Source organism: Condylostylus longicornis, unplaced genomic scaffold (assembly GCF_029603195.1).
Source record: "Condylostylus longicornis isolate FDR11 unplaced genomic scaffold, ASM2960319v2 ptg000028l, whole genome shotgun sequence".
Lineage (NCBI taxonomy): Eukaryota > Metazoa > Arthropoda > Insecta > Diptera > Dolichopodidae > Condylostylus > Condylostylus longicornis.
The window spans coordinates 1,058,006-1,082,170 of NW_026577997.1; the positions used below are offsets into that span (position 1 = coordinate 1,058,006).

General features: G+C 23.5%; 1 protein-coding gene across 4 annotated transcripts in view; it reads left to right on the top strand.

Moving 5' to 3' along the window:
• The window catches only part of LOC129607748 (TWiK family of potassium channels protein 7-like), a 293,642-nt gene that overhangs the window by 190,027 nt on the left and 79,450 nt on the right, over nucleotides 1–24,165 (top strand). For all 4 annotated transcript variants that reach the window (XM_055518922.1, XM_055518923.1, XM_055518925.1 and 1 more), the window contains one exon: nucleotides 20,863–20,959. In XM_055518922.1, coding sequence (XP_055374897.1) covers nucleotides 20,863–20,959 — 97 coding nt within the window. The remainder of the gene's footprint in view (nucleotides 1–20,862; nucleotides 20,960–24,165) is intronic.

Sequence of the window (24,165 nt, forward strand, 5' to 3'; positions counted from 1 at the left end):
TCAATTATTCAATTTCACTTTTTCTCCAATTTCTTGCGAGTTTTACTTATTTAATAAAAATTTTACTTTTGAATATTTATTTAACTTCTACTTTGCAAAAAAATATAACAGAATCATCAATTTTATATTGATTTAGAATATAAAAAAAATTATAGTTTAACAAAAAATTTTCGGTTAAAAAATATCAGCAATCAAAAATTCACATGAGATTTGTTACTTTCAATGTTTTTTTTTATTATAAATTTAAGGAAAATAAATTCAATATTTACGTACAAGTTTTTTAATTTAAGTTTTCAAATTATCAATAATCATTGCTTACTATTTTTGCTTTTATTTCATTTTTATATTTATTATTATTTACCTTTTATTTACATTTTACATAAGAATAATATACAATACTTATAAATACAAAGTTGCATTTCAAGTTAAAAATGATATTTGAGAAAATTCATCGTATTTTCAAGGTAGAGAAATAAAAGGGAAAATTCAAAAATGAAATTCAGCAAAAAAATTATTGAAAAGCAATTTTTTATTTAATTTTTTTCTAACTTCAAGGAAAATACTTTAGAAATAATATACACAGTGAAACAATGATAATGTCGGACAAAATGGCAATCTCATTTGAAAATTGCCGGCAGAAATAAAGTTATATAACTAAGAAATCTCTTATGTTATTTATTATTAACTAGGTACGCAAAATATTTATCATTCTGGAATTTAACAATTTAAAGAAAAATAAAAAAAGTTATATGAAAAATTACAAAACTCAACAAATTAAAGCAAATAATTAGAATCTCTAAAATTGTTCAGCATGGCGATTTGTAAATTATAATAATGTTAAAAAGTTTGTAGAACCGATTCAATTTTTACCTTCAAATTTTGAAACAAAAAAATTTTTAATTTCGATTACTAACTTTAGTAACGTCTAAAGGATTAAACAGGATTTGGAAGAGTTCTTTAGAATTTCAAATTAATATGAATGTTTTATTAAATATTTATAAAAGTCTTCGATTTTAAAAACTTTCATATTGTTTCACAGAAAATAACATACTTAAGTTCCTAAAAAATAATCCTGAGTTTTTAAAAATAAAATTAATTTTTTTTTAAAAATCAGGTAAATTTGTTCATAAAATAAAATTTCATACAAATATGTATGTCTAAAGGTAAAGAACAAAACAAATTTATCACGCAAGGCCGTTGCAGTAACTTTGTGATGAAATATTATAATTAAATTCCATTATCATTGAGTCAATACTTTTGACATCAAATTGATTTTATTTCGCAAAAATTATATAAATGAAAATTTTTTATGCAATTTTTTAAAATCCTTTGAGTATAAATTATTTATATGCAAAATATATGTTACCTACCGAGAGTTCATTTGTAAATCATTAATTTCTAATTTTTTAATTTTTGATCCTTTTTTTTAATAAACAAGCATAAACAGCAAAACACAACAAAAATTTTATAAAAATAACAATAAAAAGTAGAAAATATTTAGGATTTTTCTTTCCTAGCTTCGTTTATTTTTCTTCTCATTTTCTCCAATTAAATTTGACCTCAATTTAAAACCCCTTATTGTAGTTTGCAGGACCTTCAATTCGTCTCTATTAAAGGTACCCATAGTCCAAACAAAATTTGTTTTTTATTTTTTTTCATTTTAGCAAATATCAAAAAATTTTAAGCAAAATAAAAATTTGTAAGGATAATAATGGGGAAAAAAACTGTTGATAAATTTATGTTTATTTTGCTTTATTTTTATTTCCTTTTTAATTTATTATTTTAATTCTTTTGTTTTCCTTTTTTCTGTATGAACATTGATTGTAGTACAAATACTAACCATCATGAATTCGAGAAAAAATTTTATTAAAAATTATACAAATTTATTTTCCAATTTACTCTCTGCTATTTTTACATTTTTTAATGGTTCTGTCTTGTTTGTTCCTACGAAGAATTACTGGTAAGTTAAATTGAAATAATGAAAATGTTATAGTGGTGGAGATAATTTAAAACCATTTAATGCAAGAAGTAGTAGTAGGTAATCATTTTAAATTTCAAATTGGTTCGAAAATTCAGTTCAAAATTCGGCTTTCGGAGAAGTGCCTAGACATTTATATTTTACATATTAATAATTGTTTTACGTCATTTAAATCAAAAAATGAACTTAAAATATATTGTTATATTAGAAAAACGAAGTATCCAATATAATTTACTACAAATTTAAATTTTTTAAACTTTTTAATACAATTCTTCTTTTGAATTCATTCAAAATTAAGGCGTCATTAATATAGAATGATTTTTATATAAAATACAAAGTGGTATTTTTCTTGGTACAAAATACCATAAAAATATTATGCTTGTGGTTTCTATTAAAATTTGATATTATTTTCTAAAATTATGTTAAAATGTGTAGAATTTCTTTTATTTTTTCACCCTAAAGAATTAGACCAATCTTTTAAAATTTTAACACCCAGATAACCTGAAGCACAAAAAATAATTTTGTTGCATTGCGACGTAACTAAAAAAAAGTATTATTGTTCATCTAGTTACTATTATTGAAGAGCCTGTACAAAATAATGTTGATGCCCTGTTGAAAAAAAACAACGAAAAAAAATAAAATATTGTATTTCCTTTTCATGAAAATTTTCTAAAAAAATAAAAGAAAAACAAGTAAAAAGTAAATTTTCTTTATTCCTTTTTTTTTCGTTTTAACCTTTCATGAATAAGATATTTCTCGTTTGTAATTTAGAATGGTCACATTCAAATTTTTTTACATAAAAATGTTCACCAAAATGGAAAATTGAAAATTTGATATGAATTTTAAACACTGTTGTGTGTAATATGCAAATGTATCTACCTACTTACTAACCTACCTAGATACCTACATAGGTACATAGTTCTATTATAATGATAATAATAACATATCCTTGAATCCGAGAATCCTTTAAATGCTATTTACACTCAAAATAATTGTATACAATTTATTCTTCATAAAAACAAAAATAATAACGACACCAATGTTAAAATAAAAACAAGCACAATGTAAAAACATGAACATGTAACAATCCGAAGACATGAATAACAACAAAAACACAAATAAAGGGACATAAAAATTTTTTTTACTGGACATTTTAAATGTTTTCCTCTTTTTTATTATATTATTTTTATCATATGTAAGTGTATGCACACGTGAAAATACTCAAATGGACATCTTAGGTGGAATCCTATATATAAAGATTAAAAGATCTTTATACTATGACCATGGGTAGACCTATACTTTTATATAAACATTTTTCTTATGTACATCCACTTCTTTTATTATCATTTCTGATCCAATTGCTTTTGTAATAATAAAAAGACCCGGTAAAGTATTTCAAATTATATCCTGTCCTATACGTGTGTACTTTGAACATTATAAGAATCTGTTCGAAATCCTTTTATTTCTTCATTTCATTTTTTTTTGACAAAAAAATGTAAAGAAAACAATACCTTTTGTTAAAAATTGTATCAAGGATAGAAAGTTCAAGGAAAGTAAAAGCATAAGCAACAAAATCAATAAAAATGAAATTAAAATTTTAACCGAAGCAAATTGCTAATATTCTAATTTAGAAATTGTTTGCTTTAAAACAATTTAGAAATCTCACCTTCAAACGCTCGAGTATAAGAAAAGCTTAAATGAATTTTTTTCTGTTACTAAAATTTACTAGAAGACTTGAAGTGGATATATTGCAAATTTTTTTGGACATTATTATGTTACTGACTTACAAGTACCTTAGGTGACTTTGAAATCAATATACAACTCTAAAGTGAGTAAGCATTTACATACTTATGTATCTGTTACTCTTCATTAGAAGTGCAAACAAAACATCAATTTCTATTTTTCACAGCATTACAAACCTACAATGAAAGAAGAAGCAATAAAAAAAAATGTAATATACAGAATATTGTTACTGTAATAATACAAAATTGTGTAAATAATACCTAGACTCTAACTTTATTGAAAAATTTTCAAAAGCTAACATTTTTTTTTTAAATCATTTTAAAGCTCAATAGCATAGAATCTCAATAACTGTTTTTTTATTATGGATAGTAATAAAATATTTTTAAATCAAAACTAAATCAAATACGATTTTTAGACCACTCTATGTTCTCATGCACCGATGAACGGTAAATTTATTGAAAAATATGTACATATGTATGTATATATTTGTCAGTTCAAGCGTAGTCTATGCGAAATATTGGTGTACTTATATTCATAGAAAACTGTAAATTTACTTACCTATTTATCAAAATATCCGTAAATCACTCCTTCAATAGCTCATTAATATCAAGAAATAATGATTTCTAACGAAATTTTCTGCAGTGAGAAGCAAAGTTCCATATCTTGGTAAGGAATTGATACAAAGTTCAAATCAAGCTAAGAAAAATCTAGTGATGAAAATTTAAACGTGATGATGCTTCAGATGTATATATTCCAATTTTAGTTGTAATTAAATCCTTTAATTTTTATTATTTTAATATTAATTTTCCTTCAATTTTTTTATTTTTGGCTTATCATATTTTTTTCATCAGTAATTACTTTGGCTTCCTTTTTGTTCTTTTATGTTTTACTCTTTTTCGCTAAATGAACGCTTATTGCTATGTTGCTTACTGAATAAAATATTAAAATATAATACTAGTACGGCAATACCTAAAAATTATTTCAGGGATGCCGTTTAAGCAATTTTGTTGCTATGAATTTTTAAAACGGATACTACAAGAAGTAAGAAGTTAGCCAATAAAAATAAATGTAGCGTTTTCCGACTGTCGTACTTGTAAATTGCGACAAAATAACAAGAAAAGAAAGCAAAATCAATACATTTTGGACTTTTTTGACAAGTACATACATATAAAAACTAAAATTATTTAAAAATAAATATACATACATATAAAAATTTTTTAAAAATATGCCCTTAAAGAACTTTGTACGAAATAAAGTTTCTTTTTTATTGTGTTCGTTTTTATGTTAAAAATATCATGCCCCGTTAAATATGTTGATCAACTTCGCTGACTGTCAAATAAAAGATTTTGATTTTTCTTCAAATCAACTTTAATTTTTCAAAATTTTTGAGCTTGTTATCAAAATTATCCAGATTTTTTTAGTGTGTCACGGCACTAAAGACCGCAAAATTTAGAAACAAGGTTTTCCTAAATAACACAATAAGATCTCGGAACAGTAAAACACGAAGCAAAAAGGTTTCATAAAATACTTTTTCACAATGTGAACAACAGATTTATAAAAAAATTTCAAATGATTGATGTCAGTAAGTGTACATTTAACATTAATTTGTCTAATAAAACACAGATGGCACAAAGAAAAATTTTTTTTTAATACGTAAACTTATAAAAAAATTCCACATTTGGATTGAAAATTAACTTTATAGGTGGTTTCAAATAAAAGAAACACAATTAGTTTTCGGTATGATTTTAACAACAAGCTTGGCAGTTTTATTTATTATAAAACAAGTATGTCGTTTTACAAATTTAAATAACCTTAAATGATTGATTACACTTATACAATTTGAAGTACCGATAACTTTCACTACATTTTTTAACAGATCCTTTCTTCAAAATAAAATAGATATGTAGATATATATCTACGTTTTACATAATATCAATATGTATGCACATATTTTATAAACAAATGTTTATTACGACTTTTTTTTAAAGTCAGAGTTTACAGCCAGTTTTAAGTAATGCCATAAAATTATTCATGAAAACCTTTCTTCAATCAAATGAATTTTGTACAAATAATGTAATTTGTATTACACACACAGAAACATTGTATAACCGAATGCTTATACATACTGTACAAAGAATGTAATTTTAGAATTATTACTATTGAATATTTTATTGGGAAATAAAATTCTGGTTAGTTTAGGTGTTCAATAAAATGAATATTATAGTATTAACTGTAAATTGGATTTAAAATAAGGATAGAGAATTAAAATGAAAAAAAAATAAGTAAATAACCATTATTTCGCTCATTTTACATTTACCACTTTACCCCTATAACTTTTTAATGGAATCTTGAAAAATTTAAAATGATAGTTTCAAATTACAATAAAAATATCCTTGCAACAAGAATTATTATACATTCATGTATGAATGTACTTATGCATGTGTGTGTTCCTGAGTATGTGCAGTCATGTTTAGATAAGATGAAATAAATGAAAATTGCTTTTCGAATTTTATTTTCTTTCAATGTTCCATAGAATATTGCGTTACGGTTACGTTTTCAAAATAATTTTATTTTTTTAAACAACTTTAATGAATCGTAAATAAATTCTGAAGGTTAAACTAAATATTATATGTAGTATTAGAATTGGATTACATTTAAAATGGAAAACTTTGAAAGTTTCATTCTTAAAGCTAATCTTTAACACAAATATTGTTTGTGTTAAATATTTTCTAATTAATATTGATAATCCTGCCAGGCTAACTATTTGTGCAAAAATGTCCTAAATAAGAATTTTTTCATTTTAAATTAACTTTCGTAAAGAAAGATAAAAGTATAGTTTTTACAAATTGGAAATAATTCATCGCAAATACTTTCATAAGTACTGTTAAATCAAAACCATTATTTTTTTATTAGTCCAAGTAACCAAAATTTATTTTTCGTTACTTTTACTCGTGTTTTGATTACCACTTCGCGATTGTCACATACGCTATTACGGTTGGAATTGTATTTTTGGTCACGAAACTCTTACTTAATTGAAAAATTGAAAAAAAAACAGAAAATTATACCTATAAGGTGCATGCAAATTTAAAAGCAGAAAACTAGTGCATTTCTGAAAATTCAAAATTTTTCTTATAACAGTATAGGTAAAGATTTTAGAAACGCATCATGCATATATAGATTCCTTCATTAAAAGTGATGTCTTACGTAGTTTAAACACACCTACATACTTGCATAGGTACATCAGAAAGTTTATTCTGATATCAATTTGGAGGATTCAGTAACGAAAAACACCTAATTAAAAATCTATTGAAATTTAATAAAAAATTCTCATGTAATTTTCATGTTGAAAATATTACATAATGCTAAACCAATAAGTTCTCTTAATCATTTTTTCCTATTATTTTTATAAGTATGTCATGTATACCACAATTTCATTAAAACGATGGAACAAGTAAATAATTTTCAACTAAAATCACGTCTTTAATTATGTGAAGCAACAAAAATGTGCAAGTGAAAAACAATATTTGTATCATAAAGGTTGTATGTGTTCACGTAACTTCATAAATATCTACAAAAATATTAAATATAGATCATGTAGCATGTAACATTCGTAGATGTATATACAAAACTTGCAGTATGTACACATGCCATAAACAAACTGGTATGATATAGAATTTTTGAGAAAAACAAATCTGTTACAAATAATGACAATGGAAAAGTAATTGAAATTTTTTTAACATAGCTATAATTTGTAAATAACCCCTTAGAATGATGAAATGAAGGAACGTTTAAAACAAAAATTTTGCAAACAAGTTACTTTGAATCTTTTCTTTTTGTACAAATTTCTTTTTGTATAAATTTCAAAATGATATATTGCAAATTTTAGCCAGAAATTTATATTTCAGGTTTAAAAAAATTAATGAAATATAAATGTAAGAAATGAATTATAAAGAAAATGAAATGGAAATCAAATGAAGTAACGTAAACTTGTATCCATGGAACATTAATTCAACTTCTCAACATCTTAAAATCAGTTTCCAAGGACTTTTTTAGTTTACAAAAACTTTTAACTATTTAATTTTTCCGTTAACATTTTAGATTACAAAATAATTTGTTTTGATTTTTAATTAATTCAAGTAATTCCAGAAATCTATCGCATTCTGATCATTTACAACACTTAAAGTAATCAAAATAAAAATGGTATTTATGTGTGACACCATAATTTTTAATGAACGAATAAAATTACTTTCTAAAACTTTTCACTATATTGATCTTAATAAACTAAATTTTTATAATCTATAATAAATAAAAAAGTTTATGTATTCTAATAAATTTCAACAATAAACGTTTTTAAAATTATTTCATTTTATTTTTTTTTTTTTACATATTTCTGTATAGATGATAGTTTTAAAATAAAACATATTTTTTTTATATTTTTTCTCGTTTATTTTCTTAGCACATTTTTAGAAAAAATGAAAAAAAAAATGTACTTAATAGTCACATACTGTTTGCTAAATTTTTAATTGCCTGATATACAAATAATAAAGCTGTAAAAGTGGGATGCCTTCACAGTTTTTAAACATTTATAAATGTTCTATTTTGTCAAAACATAATTTTATTCAATCTCCTTTTTCTTCTTAAATTATCGTCTCTCAAAATTAGTAATATTTAAATTTTGGTTAATTTATTCCTCTGAAACTAAAAATATTTGTATGCTTTTTCAGACTTCAAGATCTTCGTACTACAATCTCATAATGGTCTTCGTGCTATAATCCTAAAATATACATAATGTTAAATTTAGTTAGCTATTTTGTTAAATATATTTTAACTTATGTTTTCATTCTTAATAAGAGATTATATTATTGAATAGGGCAAAAAAAATAACATTTAAAAAAAATAGGAAACGTAATACTTTAAAGAATTGTGCTGCTTTATAAACTATTAGTTCGATTCGAGTTTATTTAAGCTAATGTTCTAATATCTTAGCAAAACTTGCGAAATTTAAAAAACAAAAAACACAAGAATGAAAAAAATTAAAATTTTCTGTTTACTAGAAGGTTACAAAAATTTTACTTTTGCAAAGTAATATTGAAAAATAATGAAGAACTTACATATAATAGAATCTGGACTTAAGGCAGGGGATTTTCGATAATTCAGACATACACTGAAAGTTTTAAATCAAATATTAAGTCTCTTCACTCTTACTTACAAATATGAAAAAGCTGAGTATTTTAGTAATGCAAATTTGTAACACACCCGAATAATTTTTTAATATCCAACATTTTTCGCACATGTTATTTTTGCAAATTTTGCAGTTTGAATTTATCGAACGTGTTTTATTTTAAGCTTAAGACCTAAGTTTAATTTGAATTTTCGAAAATCCCCGCACTTGCATGAAAAGAAAACCTGTTTTAGTAAGTCCCTTATATTTTTGAGACCTTTTAGCTCTTGCGCAATAATATTTTAGCTTTGCTTTAAAAGCAAAAAATTTATATATGTACGTATAACAAAAATTGAACACATATCTACTAACTTCTAACTTCATTCCCTCTATCATTGTCGGAAAAACAGTTTCATTTTACACTTCACTAGGAAAAAAATATCACAAAAAACTTAATATTAATGTGTTTTTCGTATATTTTTTATAATAAAATTGAAAAATTAGAGTCAAAATTATTTACTGTTTGCAAAGTACACACTCTTCTTATAGCTTAATATTAAAAGGGAATATTTTTATAGAAAAAACAAGACACAAAAAAACCGAGAATACCATAGAAATTGTTAAAGAAAACAATTGAGTTTTGAATGTATTTTTAAAAAAATAAGAAAAAAGTAAAAAATACACAAGAAAAACAAATAAAATTAAATAATAGTAAGACTTCCTTTTTAAAGGACATTGAATTGAATTTTTCTTCATTTTTTTACTTTATTTTTTGCACTTAAGTATGCTTATATCTTCGTTTATTTATTTATTTTTTTACTTTCTAGTTTTTTTTAAACAAAAAATTTCAAAAAATAAAAAGAAAACAATCTAACAACAACATATAAAATTAATAATAATGATAATAAGGATAAAATAATAAAAAGGAAAAAAAAAGGAAATTTTAAAGGACATCATAAAATTATTGTAAAAGTAAAAACAAAAACAATTTTATGCTTTTTTTTTATTATTTTATTAAGTATTTTTTTGACATAATACGAAAGAGACACAGTAACCGACCGCTTCAAGGACATTTTCGCTTCAAGTTAGTAAAAATTAGATATTTTTTTTTGTTATTGCTGTTTTTTGGCTTTGTTATTTTCTATTGTAATTTTTTGTGTATATTTACACCATTAAAAATGATAGCTATGAGTTGATAAAGTTAAATAGCCTTATAACAAGCCATTAGAGAGACAAGTTGATTTCAAAATAATAGTGAATAGAACAAGTAATTTTTGTTGTTAACTATATGGTGTGAGTCGTGTATGTTTTCGTATATATACAGACATACGTTAAGTGGTTAACATAGGAAAAAAATTTAGGTTTTAGGATAGGGTATGGGTATAACAATGAGTACGTTATCACTGTTTACATTTATCTCATTTTTTCTTAAGTCATAATAAGAACACGGGTAATGGTTGATGGTAGTTTTAAGATTAGCTTTCTGTGTTCTCGTTAATAATTAAACAATATCTTTCTTCTTTTGTTTTTGAATAATCCTATTTTTCTCCATGAAATTTTTTTTCTCTGCAACTCAATTTTAAACATTTTGTTAAACATTGAACTGAAAGATCAAAAGCATGTGAAAGTATATACATATTGTATTTGTCGACCATATTCAATTTCAGATGTATATGTATACATACATAAATACCTGGTCATTGTACGAATTTGGGTAAATAATTATGAACTGAATCTTGTAGACAAGAAAAATTCATTAAGTTTTACTATGGTGGAATACGTTAAAGTGATGTCCTTATTAGTGTATATAATTCGAAAAGGGACGGTTCTTATTTACATTGCCGCATTAATGTATTTCACCTTTGGTCCGAAATCCCGAGTATTCGTATTTTTTGAGTTAAATTAATGATGTGCCGTAGTGGTTGAAAAACAGATCATTTGGTATCGAAATCTTGAAAACGTTGAAAACTTTATCTATTAAAATATCGTTCTTTCATAAGTTGTAAACGAAATTAATATTTTTAGCTTAAACGCAAAAAATTGAATTTATCCTTAAATAATATTACAACGGTTATTTTGTTTGAACATCATGCAACGAAAACAACAGGATCTTTTAAGTTGACTTTCCAAGAATATTCCTATGGTGTGTTTAAGTTTATCGTCCTCTTCACTAAAAATAAAATGCATTAGTATGTTTTCAAAAAAATTCACATTACATTATATACATATGTTTTTTGCTGTATCTTTTATTCTACTTTAATACGATCATCAGAAAAAATTACCTATGTAATATAATATAAAAAAATCATTATGTAAAAGTAAAGTAAAAACATTAATAGAAATATTAGAATTTTGTGCTCAATCTATGAATTGCAAGGGCATGTATTTTCAATGTTCACAGAAAGTTCAATTTATGTATAGATTTTTTTTCTCCAAAATTGTAATTTCTTGTATTCTCTCTTGTACTTATCTATATGTCTGTGCATATGTACATGTTCTGTGCACTATGTATGAAGTTTTATACTTAATTGTACATATGTATAATTTTATGTAATTTTTAAAATATAACAAGAAATATTTAGTCAACTATGTAGATTTTAATGGCATTTTATGTGGTTCAGTAAATTTATATTTCATATAACATATAAGATTTTATACAATTACATAAATACTATATAATAATATAAGCAACTACGTATATACATGTAGATTACAAATATAAAATGTATGTACATGTTTTAATGTAAATAACCTTTTATTTTTTTTATTTTTTTTTAACTATAAACAGGATGGAAATTTCATAATTTTCCTTAAAAAGAGTTTAAATTATAATTCAATTAATTAATAATTAAAATTAAATAACAAAATAATTTATAATCAATAATCTTGGTTACGGGTGAAAAAAATAAATTGATTATATTCACATTTTTCATTTCATTACTATATAATTATATAATAATTATATTTACAGAATCTCTGATATCTAGAGTGCTATAATTAAAAAAAACATATTACTTTATCTCGAATGCTCTGCCAGCGATAAATATCAATAGGTATTTTATTTGAATGACAAAGTTTCGGTTTTACATTTGACCTTGAAAGTTTTACATTTGACCTTTGCCGTTTTTAACGTCTCAAACTTTTCCGAAAAGTTTTTCGCCAAAATAAGTAAGCGTCGATTTTTGGTAGCAAAGCTTTCGAGTTATTTCTCCTCTTATTTTTAATTTGAAGAACTAACAAATTTTATCTTTGTCATGCATTTCATTCATTTCTTGTACCAGAACGTTATTCTCATCCTGTATATTACTATAACTGTATCATATATGTCTTAATATTTATATAGTTATAATTTTAAATAAACAGTGAACATCATTAAGAGAATTTTATAGTTATATATTTTAACTGTAATTTTTTTTTTTCGTTCTTCTTATACGACCCGTACTTTTACTGTGAATGTTGACAATTTAAACATTTGTGTAATACGTAATATATGTATGTATATTTTGCTTACATAACAAACAAGTATGTTATAAAATGACATATTTTAAAATTAGCTTTGACTTTTATAATGGGTTTTATTTTTTGGTTTTACTGGTTTTACATCTTTTCTGCTTTTTGTTTTTTTTTTTGCTTTTGTTTCTAGAAACGAAAAAGAGATTGGTGTTCTTGCTATTTATAACAAAATGTTAATTGCCACTATTATTATAAAGAATGAAATACAATGTAAATATGAAAAATCTAATTTTATTTTGTTTAACAAAATGATGGGATTTTGAAATAAAATATCTAAATAAAATACAAGATGGTAATATAATGAAGTTTAAATTTAGATATCTAGACATAATTATATTTAAAAGAAATCTGATGTGATCAGCACCCAATCGAGTTTTTAACAAAAATAAGATTATGAAGCAAGTAGGTGGCCTTTATAGCTAATACATGTACCTAGAACTATGTAAATTTTGTTTTAAGGAAAGATTCACTTTTTATGAACCGATTCTCTTTCAAAGTTTCCCTGTTAATGTCGTTGATAATCAAAACTCAAAAATATATTACATTTTAAGAAACTCTGTTAATTAGTTCCTTAGATACATTAAAAATTGTAAAATCGATTCTTGTTTTCGAGCTCTGATATTTCCGAAAAAAATTTACTGATTTACTGTTTTATCATATTTAAGATGAAATTTTGTAGAATTCAACCCGTTGCAAAAGTCACATTCTTGAAACCTAACATATTTCACAAGTTGATCAAATAAAAATCAGGTAAACTCAGATAGTAATTTTCGTGAAAATCAATTCAGCCGATTTAGAGCTAAAAGAGTGCAAAGACCCAGACAAACATTTCTCTACAAGTGTTTTATTTACGCTTTCCCAGCATGAAAAAAATGTATTTTCGCCCAAAATTCGATATGCGATTTTTGGTGCCATCACACAACCGCCCCTTTCATAAATATGCAGTGCGGTTCGTAAGAGCTAAAACATTCAAAAACATAAATAAGCAGAATATTTTTAAAGTGAGCTTAAATAAAGAAAATAAACATAAAATGAAATAATTTATTATTTTGTTTAGAAAATTTAAATATGAACTTGGACATAAAAAAGCAAAATGCAGAATTGCTCTGATACGCAGACTAATAATTAAGTAGATATTTTGTGATTATATCTATCATAATATATATCTATGAATACAAATAGAACAGGGTAAAAATACCATACCATGCTTTTAAAACTAAGCAAAATTGATATAAAGTTTTCGTTTAAAAAATATTTGTATACATACATGTATGTGAAATTGAATATGTAGTTTAAACGAAATTAAATTCAAGTATTCGAGAATTTAAACTTCAATTGGTATGATTGAGCTTAAGTAAGAGTACCCTTTAAATATTGTTAAGTTATTAAAATTTATTAATATTTTTTATTAGAAAATATTAAATTTTCATAATAAGTATATCATAGTAATTTTGATTTAACTTAAAGTTTGATTATAACGTCCGAACTTTTATATTTTAACCGGAAAATCAGAATCGATATGTCGTTGTAATTATATTACTTCTGCACCTTATAAAAATTATCGAGATAAATTTGTGTGATACGCCTCTCTACCACATCAAATTACAAGTTAGATCAATTTAATCAAAATTTTAATTTTATGCTATCGAGTTGCTTATAATAATATTCAAGTATTATAAAATTGAGCATTTTAAACATTTATTTCACTTTGTTAAAACATTAAAAAAATTAAAATTTTTTATAAAAACTCTTTTTATTGCAAATAAAACTTGTTGTTTAAATTAAAATAAAAACATTTTATTCCCATTTAATTATCAACACATTTTTTTATAAAACAAAAATTAATATATTATAATTCTAAGAGTAGTTACAAGTTTTGAAATTAAAATTTTGAGAAATTTTCATTATGATTACAATAATTTAATTAAATAAATATTTTTAAAATAAAGAAAATTACCGGAAAATAAAAAAAACTGTTGTTTCTTATTCCAAAGTAATTTTGCTAATTATACAAAATGGTTAACAAAAAAAAAAATATGAAATTTCTTTTTTGTTTTTTGAAATATTTTTTCATATAAAATAATTAAAATCATATTTAATTACAATTAAAGAGCAATCTACATTAATATTGTTCAACATTAATGTTTATTGGTACATGGTTTTTAACATTTTTGAACTGGAATTCTTTTTTAATTTTAGTTTGAAATTGTTTTTTACTTTTATCATGTGCTAATAAATACAATTATGTATTGTGATATTAATATCATCAGTACCATTATTTTTAATTATTTGATCTTTATTTTTTTTGCCCCGATTTTAGTAATAATTTCATATATGCATGCATTCAGAAAAAATTAAGTGCAAAATTTAATTAAAATTTATTGAAAAATTCAAAGAGTAAAAAAGCATAGTGAAAAGCATATTAAAGTGTAGGTAAAAAAATGTTTTTAAGTATTGTCATAACTTTGTTTTACAAAATTGAATAAAAATAATTAAAAATTTATAATTTTTTAATGTGAATTTAATGCCTTATAATCAAATTATAGTGGAGCCAAGTTTTAAAATAAGGTTTTGAATTTTGAACGAGACGTAATCAGCTTTTCAAAATGAAATTTCAATGATTTTATTAAATATACAAAGATGTGTGCAACTAAATTATGATATTTTTTTTTAAATTTAATTGAAAAATATCTTAAATCCTTAAGTGTATATTTATTTTTATATTTGATCCTTTCACCACATCACATTCGTTTCTCACTGCTTTACAACAATACCTTCTTTATGATGACTGATAAAACTTTGTGGAACTTTTCCTTTTTTTATTGAGTTTAATATTAATCTTAACTATATTTACTCCCATATTTAAAATAAACTTTATAATTTTTTTTGGGGTTTTACTTCTTTTAATGTACATAGTCATATCTAGTCATATACTGTTCAAATATTTCAATAACACAATATTTTAATAATAATGTCAAAAATTCTAGTTTCAAGAAGAATCGGAAAAAGAAAGCATTTTTTATCAGAATATCAATTTTTAAGTTGATTCGTTAATCTGAAAAATGTAATTTTACCATATATATACATAAATAATACAGTTCTATAGCAAGAATAGGTTTATAAACGTACACATAAGTAGATACATAATTCATATTTGGAAAATAATAAGAGAAAATAACGTTCAATTTTTAACTTTTAACGTAAAAAGAATTGAAATTTGAATAAAATAGAACCGGTTACAGTATTTCTAAGATAAATCAGATTGTCTACTGTAAATTACCAATGAAGGCTGCAGGTATATATGTATAAGTAGTAGAAAAATTTGTTATTTTAGATATACATATATAGACCCTTTATTATTGCTTTGTTTTCTTAAGAGTATTTTTAAGAGTTTTTTGCTCTTCACCAAAATTACTCTTTTTTTTAGTTTGGAAAACTTTCGGCCATACAATATTGAAATTGAAAATTTGGCTTCCGCCTGCAGGTGTACTAGAATGATTCTTATGATTTTTCATGCAACTTCATCTTTCAAAATACTTATACATCATTGATCTTAAAATTTTCCGCTTACAATAGACACTTTTATGCCAATATATTGTAGTACCTAAAAGTAAAGATAAAGGCTTTAAACTTGTAATAAAAAGTATAATCAGAAACTGTTGAAGCAATTATTTTGTTATCTAATTCATATCAAAGTAATATAAAGGTATTCTAATTAAAATAAAATTCAAAATCAAAATGTCTAAATTTTCCTATCTTATTTATTTTGTATATTTACCTACATGTACATATGTATATAACTAGACAACTTTTTAGATATATATATAGTTTCATTTACTTCGTAAAATAGAAAATTAAAGGATTTTCATCTAGAGTCATTTTCTTCTGATAAATTTGTTCGTCGTTATCTTTTATTATTTTTTCAATGATAACTTTTTGGAGTAAAAATTCATTTAAAATTAAATGGAGTAAGGGATTTACTATTCCTACCACAATAAAATCATTTAATTTGATATATCTTTTTTTTGTATATTGTAAAATTTAACCTTTATATTTCTACCTTTTCATGTTATTTGTAGTTTTGTATGTATTATATTCCTGAAAATAATATAATGTGGAAAATTAATCACAATATCACAAATTCTGCCTTTTTTGATTATAAAATGCTTATTGTTATATGTACGTATATGATAGCATTAAATTTTTGGAAAATTCGTTTTCAAATTTTCATTCAAATTTCATCAATGAATCTTTAAAAATAAAAGTAATAAAGTCGAACCAGTGTTACAACTACATACATGCATTGTTAATATTAAATTAAAATTAATTTTGCGCTGTAATCGTAATCTATTATAAATATGAGAACTAACATACTCGTATTAACTATTAGATTAAAATTAGTTTTAATAAAATTTCATTCTCCTATTTTTTGAATGGTTTCGTATTGATTCACTATTATGTTATAGTGTTTCATAAAATCTCTAATTTAACTTATTCAACACAATGACGAGTGAATTTCGGTTATGGGTTACAACAAAACTTGCGCAAGAATGTATACTGGTATATATGTAAAAACAAAATATAATACTTTTATTTGTGGTTCATTTACAAAAACGATGTCAATTACCTTGGAAACCTCTATATGTATATATAATAAAGCTTTATACTTAGAGCACTACTATATTGTTTTATATGATATGAATATACTAATATTAGTGTACCTGCTTATAAAACTATTTAGATTTAACGAAAGTAAAAAATTTTGTATGAAAAATTTGTTGTTTTCTATGGTAATTTGAAATTATTTTAGTGTCAATAATTTTAAAGTAAAAAAGGTTTATATACTTTTACATTGCTCTTAAATTATAGGGATAACACTAACGAATGCTTATTTTTTTGCTATGATATGGTAAGAATAATGAACTATAATAAGAAATTCTGTTTTTTTTTTCAATTTTGCAAACATATTTTTCTGTATAGCGTGAGATTCTAGTGAAATGCTAACAAAGTTTGAAAATTGATAATGAATATGATTGGCTTTAATGTAATTATCAACCCATTACAATTTGATTGAAAATTTTAAGATCATTTTTTTCTTGAAAAAGTATGTGATTATATCCAATTAAGCTTTCCTCTAAAGGTTAAACTTGAATCAAATAATCGAAACAATATAAATATAAACTCAATTATAACTTAAACACATTGGTAACGTTGAAATAATGTATGTATGTATATGGTTTCCATAATGTATAATTGTGTCGTTTTAAATAGAAAATTGGTAACATAAAATAACTTACTAAAAAGTAATTTTGTTTTAATTGGTTAACATTTTCATAATGAAAGTACCATATAAGGGTAATGTTATACAATGTACAGATTTTTACCATATACTTAATTAAAATAAACATAATGTAATGGAAAATCAGGGAAAAGATAAACATATTTACGTACATGTAATAATAATGCAAAACATATCCTTAAAAAGCAATATTAATTGTAGTTTTACATTATAATGATAGTTTTCCTTCCGATAGTACAACAAAACATTTAAAATCTTCCATATAATCTCTAATTTTTTTTAGATCATTTAATTTAATTTTTCATTTTTTAAATAAATAGGGCATAAAAATTAGAAAATTAATATTTAATTATTTTATATCGAAATTTAAAATTAGTTTTTTTTTATGAAAATTAATAATCATCGAAAAAAAAGTAGTTTATTAAAACTTTTTCTGCAAATGAACATAATATTCATTTATGATTTTTTAATTTAAAAATTTAAGGATATTATTTAAGTTATACTGAGTATATTTAAGAAATCACTATAAATATGAGATATTCGCTCTAAATTAAATTTTTGAAATTTGATTCCAATACTCACGCATATGTGAATTAAATGAAAAATAATAAATATTTGAAATAAATACTTAATGTCTAAACTTTTTAACATGATTTACGTTTAAGAAACTAATTTAAAGAAAGCGTTAAGGAACAAGTAGAAGTTGTTGGGAAAATATTAATCAAATAATGTCAAATTCCACTCCAGTTAGTTCGCCAAATCCACTTAAAATACAAGGGAGTTATAAGTAGTTTTAATATAATGAGAAATTTTGCAACACCCGTGTGCGTCGAAGTACCGGAAAAGTTTCACAGATATCTATAGAATATATTTATTAGCCCAAAACCTCTGAACCTCTTAATCATATAAATTCCATTGTAGTTTATCATATTCATCGTTAATATGTTATCATCTTCAACACACCTTTAGTGGATGCTACCATACACACATATATCAAACTGATATTATCCGAATTATTACACAGTCTCTTTAAAACTCAAAATAGCCTCTCACTTTTTCATACATATTCCACCATTGGGCCAAGATACACCACTTAAAAATTTGTGAACTCGACCAACCTATAAACCTTGTCTGATAGAAGTCTCGTCCCAGTAAGTGTATATATTTTTATTCTGCTTGTGGATTAAAGTATAAGACTTATGTTTAAATTCTTTTTTTCACACTTGCATAACTGCTACATACATACATAATACATAAGAAAAATTTCCGTTTATTAACTGCGAATTCTACAACGAGTTTTTCTTCTTAAACTCACATTCATGTAATAATCATGCAATATAGCACTATTTCAACTGTAATAAAATAATAAATTTCCATGTCTTCTATGAGTGTAAATTAAATAATATTTTACGAAAAAAAAACGGGAATTGTTTGAAGCTAAGGGTATTTGCCATGGATAGAAATGAAAAGTTGCAGGAAAAAAGAAAAGTACATAAATTTTTCGAATCATATGCAGAATTGCATAATATGAGTTATCAGCATAAAATCTGAACTTTAACTGTTCGTAAACAATATACGATGTAAAATCGATGAATCACGCAAAAATAACATGAGAATGAGGATAAGAAAAAAAAACTAAAATTGTGTGTGTTATATGAATGCCTGGTGTGTTTTTTTTTTCTTCTTGTATTTCCAAAATTTATTTTATAAATCGCATCAAGAAGATTTACAGTTTCAAAGCATAAAGGATTATTACTTTTCTTCTTTTTTTGTGACCTTTTCAAATTCTTTTTCCTTTCTACCATGTGAAAAGTGTAATTTATTTGTATTGTACTGAGATATGCGCTTATAAGTAATCTGAAAAATTCAGAATCTAGCAAATTGAATATTATTGGATATTTGATTTTAGTAAATCCATTCTTTAGTGAGAAATATAATTATGATTAAAAGAAAAGCTCAAATTAAAAGCCTCCAACAATCATGTGAGAACAATTAATCGATAACAACCAATATCATAATCCATTAGAACTAGTTCATAAAAGAAAAAAAACCAAATTTTTTGATTAAGTGTAACATTTCAATTCCTTAAAATGGTAATACCAATGATTTTGATTCTGACTGAAATTCGGATGAAATCGAAACTACATTGACACCCTAAACTTTACTGTAAATTTCAATTCCAAGTATGACACACTGATAAAATTATTTATTAAATGATCACGAATTCGTACTCACAAATCGAATTTCATATTGTTTTAAGATATCTATACAAGTTAGTGTATAGATATCTTAATACAAGAATATTTTAAAGAACAATAACACCTTTTTACAAATGCTTGATTTGAAATAAAACTTGTTTTTTTTTTATAACGTTGAACGAGTATCATAAATACAAAGACATTTCTAGGAAAAAAAAATCAACATTTAATTTTTGTATCTTTATACTCGTAGCAAAAAAAAAAAAAAATGGTTATGAAATTTCAACTTAACAAAGTTCAAGGATTCAACTTTTATATCATGAAACACGGAGTGTTCTAGAATTTTTATGTAAAACATTTATGAGATTTTCATATAACAGTTATGGTACTTTTTAATACTGTTTTGATTGCACTATGTATTTTTTTGCTTAAGGATATTTTGATTCTCTAAAGTTTCTATGGTAATATGGTATTTTAATACATTTGTAAAATTTTAAAACTATGAGTATGCAAAAAAAGCAAAAAAAGGCAAATTAAAGTTCAAAGAATTTATATCAGCTTTAAGAGTAAAGCTTATATTAATGTATTTAATGTTTTTGCTTCAACAAATGGATTCAATTTTAATTGCTACTGAATTTGTAATGATATTGAAAATGTTATTTTTTATTATGAATTATAAGTTCATATTAAGTAATTATAAGGTTCAGAAATAATTTTTTTGTAGTACATGGCCGCAAATCGATTCATATTTTGTGACGTTTTGTTCTAGAATTTTTGACAATAGTACTTCAAATCGGCGAACAGAAATTTTACAACAACAATTTGCAATTTCAAAAAATAAAAAAATTTTCGAAGCAATATAAACTTTGAATTCCATAATGATTTATTGAAATTATTTTAAACACAAATAAATATTTAAAATGTTTTATAATTAAAATAATAATAAAGAGAAATTATTTTTTTATTTCAGGACTGTGGATAAATTATGGTCAATAACTGAATCTTTAAATGTTCTATATAAGGATAATTGGACGAAGATGGCTGATGACGTTGTACGAATGTTTCAGGTAATTTTAAATAAATATTTTGAACTCATTAAGTATAACTGAAATATTTTCTATTAAAAATTGTGAATATGAGAACCATGTATATACACTGAATTCAAGCAATATTAAATTTTAAATTTAATGTACTTTTGACAAATGATTTCGAAAATAAATCAGTGGGGACTTAAAATTAGAATGACATATTTTAACAAGAGTACGCTAAGCGCAGATGTAAAAGTAACATTAAATTTCAAAAGTAATTTTTCAAACTCTACACAATAATTAGAGAATAAAAATTTTCTTTTAAAATCAAATAATTTTTTCCTCCATTATTTTGAGTAGATCAAGACGTCAATGTTTATAAATGTCATGTGGTATTTCTTGTTTTAAAACAACCTTCGACTTTTCTGGAAAATTAACATAAATGATTTTTCAACAAGTTCCACAAACCCTATATTGTGAAATAACTTTCATTCCTTTTTTATCATACCACCTTGCGATATAGTTAAGTTTAGGCTCATACGATGTTTCGAACAACCGTTTTTAAATTTGAAACTTTGTACATTGAGAAATTCTAGGAAATTTTAAGAATAAAAAATTTTCTTTGCACATTAGAAAAAGAAATATTTTGTGAAATTTTTAGATGCCAAACGAAAAAGTAACACAAATTTTATAAATTACTTACTCGTACTCGTTCATTTTTGTTGAAGTGTTAGAATTTTGGTTTAAGAATCTAAAAATAAAATAAGAATTTGATAGGAAACTTTTTTCTTATATTTAAAATACGAGTACGTTTGTCTTTATATACTTAGTATCTTAATTTGTTTGTTAGCCAGCTTTTACATTGATGACTAAATGCTTTATAGTTATAGATACATATAAGGGTACCTGCCACAACTAATCTTAAACCAACTCCTTCCAGTATTATCTGCCAAAGGTAAATCATCATAACATATTTACCGAAACATTGGCAGCATTCCTATTGTCTTAAACAACACATTCCAGCAAGATTTCGGAAAGGCATTAAAGGTGAAAATCGCTCCATTTTTTCGATAAGTCTCACACCGTTTTTAAAGATTTATGCAAACTAACACCGGATGTTATAACACATTTATTCCTCACCATGATGTCGCTGGAGCTCCCAGTTGGCGAAAATCTTTCTGGTCGAAAATATCTGATTCATGCAATAAATGGTGATTCCATCACAAGATCGCACTAAAATAAAATGTGGTAATACGAGTTTAATAAATAACAGTAATAAAAATTTGTATGTACGTATACACATATATAATATTAATAATTTCGAAATTTTGTATTTCCATCAAATGGAAAAATATGTTTTTTTGTAGATAGCTTAAAAAATAATTAATTGGAATATTTCTTAAATTATTATTTCACTTTAATGATTTTTTTTGCCTAAAGGCAATACACTTGAAAAATATGATCCTTTGAATGAATGTATGTTCTGCTCATACTTTTTAAATATATGTATACACAACAATAAATTTTAATTAAAATTTATAAATTTATTGTCTATTGCTTCAATGAACATTCTATTGAATTGCATATAGATACACAATAATCTAAACCTACAAATAAATAAATATACCTTTGTAATAATAATATTATATTAAAATATTAATTAATTTTAATAATCGAATTTTCATAAAGATTTTTGAATACTCGACTCTCCTCTAAACAAATACAAAATCATAATATTGTAGTGATCTTCCGGCTATATTAATTTACATTTGTATTTATTTAATATGATTTTTACAACATAATTAAAAAATGAAGTACATAGATTGTTATAGGCAACAGGATTGTTATTTGTAATAAAAAAAATTACAAATATTGAATTAAATTTCTTACACACTACATATGTACTTATTATAGAAGTAGAAAGTTTTATAATAGAAAACGTTTTGTTCTTTGTTTTGAAATTTTGTATTTTTCAGTAGTATTTTTTTGATATTTCATTAAAATTCAAAATGTAGTATGAAACTTGCTTAAAAATAAGAGAAATTAGTTGTTCTAAAAAAGTACAATTATTATAAAATAATAATTAATCAAAACTTTGCATTTTATCATTGATTTCCGCGGTAGAAGTATTATTAATTTTCATTGAGAGTATTCATATGAATATATACATTCATCAAAGTAAAGGTATTTTTCTTTGAAAAATTACATAAAGTATTAAACAACTTAATAATAAAATTCTTTATCTTGCACTTTATTTATTTTTATAGGTACTGCAAATGAATTACCAGAAAAATTTTTAAATTTATTATCATAGAATTTAAGTTTAATTGAAATAATTTCCTCAATTTTACATACAAAAAGTAATTAAAATAATAATTACATAAAATAACTTTTAATTACTTGCGAATTAATTTTATTGATCCAACGAAAAAAAAAAAACAAGAAAATTAATAAAAATAAAAATGGCTTCATAAAATTTTGAAAAACCCAAAAACTTTTTCTTATTTTTCTTTTCTGTTTTTAACGTATAAAATTCGTTTTTCATTTACTTTTCAAGGATAATATAATAAATAAATAATAAAAGAATTCTTTTGTAAATAGCTGAATGTGTGCCACATTTGTCTTCAAAGTAAAAATAAAAAAAAAAATACAAGAAACTCTTAATTTTAATTCTCTGGGGGTCTTAAACTTTGACATAAAAATTTGAGATAAACTTACATTTATATATACATTTATTAAATGTAATATAAGCAAGGCACCTTAGTACAATGTTTATAAAGACAGTTAATGTGTTCGGCAAGAGAAAAATTATGAAACAAAAGTAAAAGGGATAAGGAAAAAGATTTTATGAAATATGACATGAACATTTCCTGTCACATTCTGTCTACATTTTTCTATTTATTTATTTATTTTTTATTTGTTCATGAGATAGCTATAAAAAATTTTTGTAAAATATGCCCTTCGAAGTCATAATATGCAAATCAAAATGTTTTATTTCAAGTTTTATAAGAGACTTGAAAAAATTAATTTATTTATAAAAATACCAATATTCTGTATAGCTTTTATAGGTCGATCACCTCCCATTTCCTTGCAATTAATGGTACCGAAAATATACACAAATACAATTTATTTTAATTTTTATTTTAATTTTTAATATGAATTTTCTTTGACGCAAGTCAAAAAAAAATCATTTAAAAAATTAAAACAGCAAAAATTATGAAATAATTTAAATCAATTTCGAAAAA